Source organism: Littorina saxatilis, linkage group LG9 (assembly GCF_037325665.1).
Source record: "Littorina saxatilis isolate snail1 linkage group LG9, US_GU_Lsax_2.0, whole genome shotgun sequence".
In the NCBI taxonomy this organism is placed as follows: Eukaryota; Metazoa; Mollusca; class Gastropoda; order Littorinimorpha; family Littorinidae; genus Littorina; species Littorina saxatilis.
Window position 1 is genome coordinate 1,722,301 of NC_090253.1, and position 11,222 is coordinate 1,733,522.

The following is an 11,222-nucleotide window of genomic DNA, read 5'->3' on the forward strand; positions in this document are numbered from 1 at the left end:
GGAAAGAGGTGTGAGAAGCAGTAGATAGAGGTAGGGATAGGAGACAGACAGACAGACAGACAGACAGACAGACAGACAGAGATGAGAAAGAGGTGTAGGAGGAGAAGTAATGACCGGCAAGGCAAAGGAGAGACTACAATAAAGAGAGAACGAACGAACGAACGAACGAACGAACGGACGAACTTTATTACTCAATGATGAAGATTTTAGGCTGACGCCTAGTCTTACAATCAGTCCCTGCTAAAACTAAACATGTATTAAGATGGATACAATGACAATCGTAAACCGACAAAAGGTGAAAAAAAAGAAGAAAAAAAAGAAGTTATACCTGTAAAGATTAACCATGCATTATCGCAACTACAACATAATCTTTACGAATATTAAATGAATAAAAACACATTTAAGCTGACATATCAAAATAATGCAAAGGGACACAAACAAACAAAATTAATCTGCACCACTCACTCATACATTTACACAGAGAGAGAGAGAATTGAATTGAATTGAATTGAACTTTATTTAACAAGGATTCAAATTTAAGGCTACGCCTTTTCTTACAATCTGTCCTTGGGACGCATAGACACACAATTATATAATTAAAAAATTAAAAATTAAAAAGTTAAAAGATTAACCAACAAAAGGAGGTCGGAAAACTTCAGCACGTGATAATAAAGATGACGATGATGATGACGATGATGATGATGATGATAATGATGATGATGAAGATGAGGCATGAAGAGCATACATAATTTTATGTGGTTATTCATAAAATTGAATGCATACTATGCAGGTAATTATAAATACAAGCTGGTAGCAATCGAACATGTAGCAATAGTACAACAAAAATATGTTCAGAACATACAATGCACAGCATATCTTTGACGTAATACTAAGTGCGGTAAATCAAAAGGCGTTAAACTACTCAGACATTAAGTGAGAGAGAGAGAGAGAGAGAGAGAGAGAGAGAGAGAGAGAGAGAGAGAGAGAGAGAGAGAGAGAGAGAGAGAGAGAGAGAGAATATATTTATATAAAAAACCGTAAAAGAACACGAAAATTTTTTAGGAGCAGTAATTTGTAGGTAGGAGATGGCAGATTTGATTAGTGTGAGCATAATTTTAATATGTGTTATAATTTCAGTTATTTTTTTCAGCTGTCAAGAGACACAAAATTAATACAAAAAAGCCATCACCATCATCATCATCATCATCATCATGATCGTCGTCGTCGTCGTCGTCGTAGGAGTTTTACTTCAAAGAACGAGTACAGTCAAATCAAAGCTTTCGGCACTGATCCAATGAGTCGACAAAAACATAAGCACAAGAAGAAGAAATCACAAGGCTGAGGAACCCAAACTCGATACATTCACAATACCAAAGTTCTCATTCTCCGGGAAATCTCAGCACACCGACACCCAAAGCCCGTGCAAGCAGCCACTACACCTAATTAGGCTACTAGCAAAACTGAGAAGAAACATAGTGGCGCGTATGTGTACAAAGCTAAAGGGACCAAAAAATTATGATGGATTGCTAGTGAGCAAAAAGTTGCCGAAGCGAGGAGGCAGAAAGAAGAGTGTGTGTTGAATTCCTACGCACATCCGAAGCGGTGGTTTGCCAGAAATTATTATTATTTTCTTTGTGTGTTGCCTTCCCCTCTGTATTTGGTATTTAGAGGATTTTGTGATTTGCCATGCGATGTGTGTTATCTGCAAGGCTACAAGAGGATGACTGAGTGTGTGTGTAGAAGTTCGAACTTAGAATCTTAGACGACTTCTGTTCAGTACGTCAGTGTCAGTGTCGAAGTGTTTCTGTGTAGCACATGTCCGCGCAGACTTTAATGAGCGAAGTCCACTTCGCAAATTCTACTTTACCGAAGCTCGCTGCACGACTCTTTAGCATTGATTGGTCGGTATAGACTTCGCTAAGTGCTCGCCAAGTCAGTCAACTTCGGACTCAATTAAAGGCAACCTTAACTTCGAGGCTGATGTACAGTATACTGATAGTGCTGTCTATACCTATGTATGTGTCGTGCCGAATTCACGGAATTGCCGAATTCGCGGAATCGGCCAAAGTTGTGCTCATTTCGCGTAATCGGCAAAACGCTGCCCATTACGCGAAATCGGCAGCGTTTTGCCGAAAATGTGTAAAGGCCCCTAACACTTGTCAATTTTGCGAAATCGGCAGCCATTTGACAATGAACTTGACACTTGAAATTGACAAATTTTAGAGGCCTTCACGCATTTGTGGCAAAACGTTGTCGATTTCGCTTAAAATAATGATGGGCAGCATTTTGCTAATTCCGCAAATTCGGCAATACCGTGAATTCGGCACGACATATGCATGTTTAAGTTATGACAAGTGAATCAGTTTAGGATGCTGAAGGCCGGATATCCATGTGGGTTTCCATGTGGCTGTCTCATATTAGCTAACATTTATATCCCGTAGATGCGTAGTTTTAGCGTTTGTTGCGTCAGTTATGTGGCATAGATTTCTTTTGTCAGGAACTGCTGAGAAATTAATGTCAGTAGTTTCCAAGGCTTAATCTGACAGGGAGCCTGGTAGCTTAGTTGGAAGGGCACCGAACTTGTGACCTTTGGGTCACGTGTCTGATTCCCGGATGATTACAACTAAGCACGCACACACCTGGGTAGCGTGACTTGTCGCCACTAACTTTCCACTGGGAGGAAACGACCCGTATGTCACTGCAATAATTAAGATAACAACGTAATGAAAATGAAAATAGAAATCTTATCAAACCTGAACGTAATCTTCTCTTTTTTTTCAGATGACCTTTCCGTCGACTGTAGACTGTGACAGCTGGTGGGATTGGTCAGCTTTGGAGACCACCAACCAATCAGCATACAGCAAGCAACACGCAGACTGAAACGTGTTCAGCGGTTGGTCGGCACTTGAAATCAGCTACAAAGGGTCGCCCAATCGCCTACAACAACGGACTCAAACGACGTACATGAGACGGTTGCAACAGGAATAACTATCGTTCCGTTCCCGATGCGTTCTACAAAGGACACCAGTGACAAACAGCAAATCAGTGCAAAAATGAATATTCATTTTCAGTTAATAACGTTTCTAACAAATAAACCCAGTGTCGACTAGTAAATACTGCACAAATGTGTATACAGTTTAAGTGCGTGATTTCTCTCAAAAATGAACCCAGTGTCAACCAACTGACGCTGTTAAAATGGTGGTGATTTTGTTGCTTGTGATGTCTCTCAGAAACGAACCCAGTGTCAACCAACTGACGCTGTTAAAATGGTGGTGATTTTGTTGCTTGTGATGTCTCTCAGAAACGAACCCACTGTCAACCAACTGACGCTGTTAAAATGGTGGTGATTTTGTTGCTTGTGATGTCTCTCAGAAACGAACCCACTGTCAACCAACTGACGCTGTAAAAATGGTGGTGATTTTGTTGCTTGTGATGTCTCTCAGAAACGAACCCACTGTCAACCAACTGACGCTGTTAAAATGGTGGTGATTTTGTTGCTTGTGATGTCTCTCAGAAACGAACCCAGTGTCAACCAACTGACGCTGTTAAAATGGTGGTGATTTTGTTGCTTGTGATGTCTCTCAGAAACGAACCCAGTGTCAACCAACTGACGCTGTTAAAATGGTGGTGATTTTGTTGCTTGTGATGTCTCTCAGAAACGAACCCACTGTCAACCAACTGACGCTGTTAAAATGGTGGTGATTTTGTTGCTTGTGATGTCTCTCAGAAACGAACCCAGTGTTGACAAAGCACAGACTTCAACAAGGATATTTGTCAGCTTGTGATGTCAACTAAATGTGACGTAGTATCAGCCAGGTGTGTAAGTAAGCAAAAACCTCACAAAAAAATGTCAAGTACAAAGGTACAAAGCTGACCGTTTTCACAATGTGATGTTGCCTGGATGTGGAAGTAAGCCAAATCCTCAAAACGATGACGAATTTCAGATAGTGATGACACACAGACATCAAACCAAGTTTGGCGAACACAAACTGCAATGGTGTGACCTTAGCCAGATGACTAATCTTAGATAGCCTACTTCACAAAGGATGACAACTGTCAGTTCACAGTGCGTTATTGTTACAGAAAATGAAACCATCGTCAACGAGCAAAAACTTCACACAGGCTCATACTTCTCAGTCTGCCGTATCACACAGAGATGAACAATCCGCTGCAAACAACAGATCTGGTCTATAACAAGAACCACAACTCGTCAAGCCGTGACCAAAGCCACCGCCACCATGGCGCTGAATGATGGGAACGCGTCACTGTTCTCCGTCCCCTTCCCCTTCCCCGACAACTGGACGGGCGGGGAGGAGGAGGGGGCGTGGGGAGGGAAGAAGGGGGATGTGGTGCAGGGGGCGCTGCTGGTTGCCATAGCGATGCTGGGCGCCGCCCTCAACCTCTTCCTCATGCTCGCCATCTTGCCCAACCCGCGCATGCGCAGCGTGCGGCAAGTGCTGCTTGTGCACCTGGCCTTGGTAGGCCTCGTGACGTCATTGATCCTGACGCTGCCTGCCGGCATCCTGCAGCTGGTGACGTCACTGACAGCGACAATTCCGGCTGACTGGGACTCCCCGCCTCAGTTCTACCCGCCTGCAGCCTCCTCCGAACACTCCTTAGTGGTCCAACCCCACCACGCCGTTCTGCCGTCCCCGCCCCCCGCCTCAGACACCAATCAGGGCTGGCCGACTGCGTTAGGGGGCGGGGCCAACGTACCAGAAGGGGCGGAGCCGGAGATTGACGGACAGATGACAGCGGCCCACGTAGGACCTCTCTGCACGCTGATTGGCACGTCGGGCGTGTTGCTGACAGCGACCAGCGTGTGGACCGTGGCTGCCCTGGCCTGGGACAAGCACCGAGCCATCGCAAACCCTTTGCACCACCCCCTCGTCGCCCACAAGTCCACCATGGCCGCCTGGTTCGCCGTGATGTGGACTCTGAGCGCCGCCCTGGCCACGCCCCCTGTGTTCGGGGGAGGAGACCTGCGCTTCGTGCCGGCCCTGTCTCGCTGCGGGATGCACGCGGGGAGCGAGAGGGGTCGCTGGCACGCCCTGATGGTAGTCCTGGTGGGGATCGTCGCCCCGCTGTCTGTCATGCTCTACTGCTACACGCACATCTTCCGCATCGCACGTGCCCAGAGCTCGCGCATCGCCGCCACCATGCTGCGTATGGTGACCCTGATCCAGGCCCCCATCGCCCCGCCTCCCGCGCGTAACATCGGCATGGTGAGGCTGAGAGGGACACGCGCCATGGCCACCATAGTCCAGCTGGTCGGCTCCTGCGTGGCCAGTTACGTCCCTTGGGCTGTGCTGCTCTGCCACCAGGCGGCCACTAACGTCACCCCGAGCGGACTTCCGGCCGCCACCGCCGCCATCTTGTTGCACGCAGCGCCCCTAACGGCGGCGACGGTGTACGGACTCAGGAACCGTAACCTGCGCGCCTCTTTCTCCCGCTTCGTCACGCGTAAGGTCCAGCTGTGGTGCCAGCGTCACCGCCGACGCCCGAGCATCAAATCACTGACGCGGAACTCGTCCTCAGCCGGCTTGAATCGGAAGCAAGCGGCGCATAACGGACTCTCCCCAAGCGTGTCCGGCATGAGACGGACCTTCTCCCTACAACATCAGCAGTTAGGCACTCGGCGGAATACGGGAGGAGCTCAAAACCACGAAGCGAGTGGCGCTCTGATGCCGAGACCCCACTCCTACAACGTCTTGGCCATGAGCTTCGGCTTCCGCGATCGGGACCGCGACTTCGGCCACGATCGGGAGAACTCGGAGCTTCATGACGTCATGGAGATCAACTCGGAGTTCCCCGCCATAGATCTAGAGCTGAACTCGGAGTATCCCGGGATACTGGAGCGGGAAACAGTGACGTGATTGTGTCTTTGGGATAATATTTATGAATCTGTTTGTTAATTTACTGATTCATTAATTAATTAATTTATTCATTTGGAAAAAATGAACTGTGTAAAAGAGAAGTAAGTCTGTGCTTTATTCTGTTAACGTGGAGCAGTAAAGTTAACAACACAATCTTGTCATTTTGTCTATTTTTGAAAAACAAACAAACAATTTCTATTAAAAAAACGATATAGTTCTGCATAGATGGAAAGTACATGCAGTTGTGTACATCTTCAATGCTGGAACCCAGAAATCGCACATTAAAATAGTCACCAACGCTTATTGGTACCATATGAGTTTTGCACAAAACGACGGCTTAAATTGACGATAATATCTTTTAGCTGTATACACTGAAAACAACAACAGGGGAGGATCGAGTTTTCCCCCTTAGTTGTACACAAGTAACCAAAATGACGTCACGCTCATAAGAAAAATACCTAATTCAGTGTTAGGCATTTCTGCAGTGAGACTACAGTGGAAGCTACTGGAAGGGTACCTGTCATGTGTTAGAGAGTACAAACTCTCAGACAATCGGAAACCATCATCACGGTTACGTTAGCAAAACTGCCTTTCTCGTTTCTGAGTTATAGGCACTTTTCAGCAGAGGCCGCCGCTTTCATACAGGAACACTTTTTTGGTGTGCAAAAGCTTGTTGGGGTTGTTATGCAGTTGTGCTGATTGAAAACGTTGCTGTCGGCTCTTTAACTCTCGCTTATTCCGCTGTCAACTGTTCGAGAGGCAGTTTGCAACTAACATGAAATAGGCAGATCATTGTTCACAAACCAAAAACGTTTTTCTCGTTTTTCTCAAAACACTATAAAAAAAATACATAGGCAATTATCTTATGAGCGTGACTATAACGTAGGTTACGTGGAAATGTGTCTCCAAAAACCATAGGTCGTAGTACAGTTCATTTTAGGGAATAATGCCTCTGGTGTTTGATCTGGACCAAAGCGAAAATTATTTTCAGCCTCTTAAGCCTTATAGTAATTGGGCGGAGTCGACTTTGTGAAGTCGAATTTACAAAACTGCCTTCGCGAAGCTTTGCCGGGCACTGAATCTTCTATGAGTCAACTTCGGGCTCAATTATTAAGGAATACCTTGATCCTTGCATTGCTTCTAAAAGAATAATTTGCGAAAAAATTGCTGGAAGCAAAACATTTTTCTCATTCTCTGGGACCATATTCAGGGTTCGGTTATGCTCAATGATGGACATGCGTCGAGATTTGTCCTCCTAGGCTCAACTCAGGCCCTCCTTCGCTTTGATTGGTTTGCACCTTCAGCTCTGTTTAAATGACGAAGTGTGATTGGCTTGTACAAACTGCTCAACGTGATCACGTGACGTTTTGTGGCAATATTATTGGTCCGTACCAAACCGAGTGTGACTATGTTATGTTTATGGAAAATGTGATTGGTTCATAACACCTGCTCAGTTTTACGAATTGCTTGTTCTTGCTACTGAGAAGAATTGGCAGATATGCGTGTTTGGGCGAAAAAAGTAGCTGGCGTTATATGACATTCTGAAGGAAAGCATTAGCAGTATTTTCCTGGGTATTCTATGGCATCATTGTGTAAAAGTTAAAAATAGCCGTACCGCCCTTTCGTGTAAATGATCATGAAAACAACACGAGATCTATCCAGGCTTTACATACACTCTCAACAAAAGTGTTCCGTTTTTGAACACATTTTTGTGACAATTTTTTAACACTTTGTGACGTAGCACATAGTTCTACTTGCCAAAGTAATCACATATAACGTTAACTAGTGTTCTCGTGAACACTTAATTGTGAACACTATGTGTTTATGATGCGCGCATCTTTTGCTAGTAGAGCTATCTATACTTTTTTTACAAAGTGTTCAAAACTTGTAGAAAATATGTGTTCAAAAGTGGAACACTTCTGTTTACAGTGGGGGATAGGAGCATCCTTCAGTTTAGACAATTACCAAAATTCAATCGCCCAGTAATTTTTTGTGCAGAGTGGGTGTCATTGTGCGGTACTTATTAACGCAGATTGACATAGTTTTGTGTCAGTTACAAAATCAATTCAGCTAAATATAGCCACTCTGCATATTGTGATTTCAGATATAGTTTACTCTGGGAAGAAGGTACATTTTAATGAGTTTTATTCAATTCAAAAGTAAAAACTTTAAATTGTATACTATTGTTGAATAACCACTGCCGTTGTAATTTTATTTGTATATTTATTGATGTGTATTTTTCGTGGTTTTGTCAAGTTAGCTTCATGGTTCGATGGATTGACGCAGGGAAGAGGTTGGGAGGGGGAAGTGGAGGGAGGGGGGGGGGGGGGGGGGGGAGAGAAAAACGCCAACAAAGGCATGATGCAAGAAAACACCTTGCCCGAAAGGAAACTCGAAAACTATATAGAGGCAAGCAAGGGTGAAATTTAAAAGGAGAGTTTTTCACAATAATTTGTACTTTTGGAATCATTTAGAAGAAATGTATCGGGCGAAGACTTGCATCGACTAAAGTGAAAGCATTTAGTAGTCTATGCGACTTACGCGATAAACAGCAACAACAACAAGAACAACACACTGCGGCTGAAAGAAATGAACATTGACTGCCACGGGACCGAGGAGTCAGGATATGTTGAACATTGACTGCCACGGGACCGAGGAGTCAGGATATGTGCAATACTTACAAATTACCATCCTACATATTTATGCGGCTTTTATTGACTTATTGATGTATCTATTGTCTAATTGTTACGGTGTTGTGCGAGTTTTACCATAATTATATATTTATATAAGCATCAATCAAATTCAACGTGTGTATCCATCATAATTGTGAAGAATGAATGTGACCTCTCGTTTGAGTCTGAACCAAACCCAAAACAAAAGATGCCTTCCTTCCTGTATTCACGAACAATCGTGAACACGACCACAAATGTGTCCAGGCTTCTAATCTCTTCAAAAACATAAGGGCCGGTCAAACAAAAATTATGATTCGCCGTGGAGGCATGATGGGACAATGCATTACTTCGTTACTGTGGCAGCTTTTAAACATATTTCCCCCCGAAAGCGGCGTATGGCTGCCTGAATGGAGGGGTAAACACGGTCATACACGTAAAAACCCACTTGTGCGAAAGCATGAGTGAACGTGGGAGTTTCAGGCCATGAACGGAGAAGAAGAAGAAGAAGAAGAAGAAGAAGAAGAAGAAGAAGAAGAAGAAACATACAATATGGTGAGCTCCGTGCATAATCAGGACCCTATTGTATTACGTGCACCCCAAGTTTTTGCCCTGGTATGTTTTGTGCCGATTTCTTCAGACTTTGAAAACCACCTCTGAGACTGCAGCGTACACAGTACTCCACAGTCTCTTCACCCCCTTATCCACCCAAAGCACAATCTTTCCACGTGTTGAGCAAGCTTGGCGCAATAAAACTGTCTACCGAAAATGTTTCTGGAGCAACACTCAGTCTTTTTGTGAATCCTAAAAGAAGCAATGAAGATGAAGTTACAATTGAAGTATTGGACCTTAAATTAAATCATTTGTAAAAGTTTTATACATTTTCTTGTCAACTGTTGTTGTTGTTGAAGAGTATGTATGGAAAGGCATCCCACTTGGACACATGGCATCCCACTTGGACACATGGCATCCCACTTGGACACATGACATCCCACTTGGACACATGGCATCCCACTTGGACACATACTGAGAGTCAACAGCCTGGAAGTTGACTGTCTAGAGCAAGGTTTCCTGTCTAGAGCAAGGATTTTAAATGTGTTGTGTGTGTGCTGAATTAATTTTGCAGATTGGCATGAAACTGACGAGTTTCATGCAGATAGTAAAAATTTTTAAAAAAGGTTTAAAAACAAAAAACAAAAGAATTCTGCACGGAAAGCAGGCAGGCTGTATGTCTGGCATGATTGAGTCTGAATGGAAGGATGCTCGTATCTCAGCTAATAGCGTAGACGGATCTCTTCTACTCCCCCGGAATCGGCGTATGGCTGCCTGAATGGTGGGGTAAAAACGGCCATACCCGTAAAAGCCCACTCGTGCAAAAACATGAGTGAACGTGGGAGTTTCAGCCCATGAACATAGAATAAGAAGGATCTCTTCTACCAAACAGGAAGGAAGGTACCTTTACCCCAGATCTTACTCTGTGTGATACAATGTGTCGGACGTGTGGTTTTAGCTTTAAAATCATGCTCCGTTATTTTGCCCTTATCTGCAGCTTTAATCGAGATCGAGAGTACGCATACAAGTTCGTGCGTGAAGGAATTTCGATTGGGATTGTGACGATATAATATACATTATATGTATGGCAATGAAATGTCCATGTGTGTGACTGAATGTGAACATTTAAAGTGTCAGTGTCTTTGTTTCCAATGAAGTATCGTTGTGTCGAATGGTATCTATCTCAATTGACATCGTGTGTGGGGACAAACTTAGGGAAATATGCAGAAAAGAGAGGGTGTAAATATCTTTGTGTCGAATGATATCTATCTCAAAAGACATCGTGTGTTCGTTTCAGGTAGGGCATATGTATGGGGAGGGAGGGGGGGGGGGTGCTTAGGAAGTAGATCTATCAGAGAGGGTCTGGGGCAAAACTGATATGGAGAAGAAAGAGAGGGAGACAGGGTGTACACCCCGAGAAATCAGTTCAATAAATCGCTCAGTTAGCATAACCGGATGCACAATAAAATTAGCTAGCTGTTGGTTGTCTACTATTGTCGATGGAATCTGATTTCATCAAAGTTACATGCATTCAAAAGTTTATTTTTGTATGCTTTCAGCTGCTCATATTTTTCGCATTGTTGGCATATTGATATTTCCGTGTTATGCTCTTAACTTGTTACAACTCAAACTATATCGTTCGTACAGTGGTACAGTGGTACCTGTGATCAAAGGACAACCATGGGACCGGCCAAGTGTCCCTACTTTGCAGGAGTCCTTTCTTGACAGGTTCATTTTGATAAATAGACAAAAGAATAACAGCCAGTATCGTTTATTGGGAGGTCTATTGTCATTTGATGGCTTTATATTGCTATTACCACTGTATTTTGTGTTTATGCTTCCCATCCCGATTTCTTTTCCTGAACAAACACACACAGTGACACAGAGACGCACACACACTCGAATGACACAGACACACATCATATGTATACACACCAACACACACATCCACGCACACATACGTGACAGACAGCCAGCCACACACACAGAGGCGCACATACACGGACATTCCCGCACCCACTCACATACACGGACAGTCCCGCACCCACTCACATACACGGACAGTCACGCACCCACTCACATACACGGACAGTCACGCACCCACTCACATACACGGACAGTCACG

The 11,222-nt window shown here is 44.2% G+C and overlaps 1 protein-coding gene and 1 long non-coding RNA gene across 2 annotated transcripts in view; both read left to right on the forward strand.

Moving 5' to 3' along the window:
- The window catches only part of LOC138975056 (uncharacterized), a 61,876-nt gene extending 57,579 nt beyond the window's left edge, over window positions 1–4,297 (forward strand). The window contains exon 3 of the long non-coding RNA XR_011458482.1: window positions 2,782–4,297. This is a non-coding gene — a long non-coding RNA (uncharacterized lncRNA). The remainder of the gene's footprint in view (window positions 1–2,781) is intronic.
- Window positions 4,298–4,378: 81 nt separating this feature from the next.
- Window positions 4,379–8,163, forward strand: LOC138975045 (beta-3 adrenergic receptor-like). Its single transcript, XM_070347696.1, has one exon. It carries the CDS (start codon window positions 4,380–4,382, stop codon window positions 5,874–5,876), a length of 1,497 nt encoding a protein of 498 aa, XP_070203797.1. The 5' UTR covers window position 4,379; the 3' UTR covers window positions 5,877–8,163.
- Window positions 8,164–11,222: the final 3,059 nt, after the last annotated feature.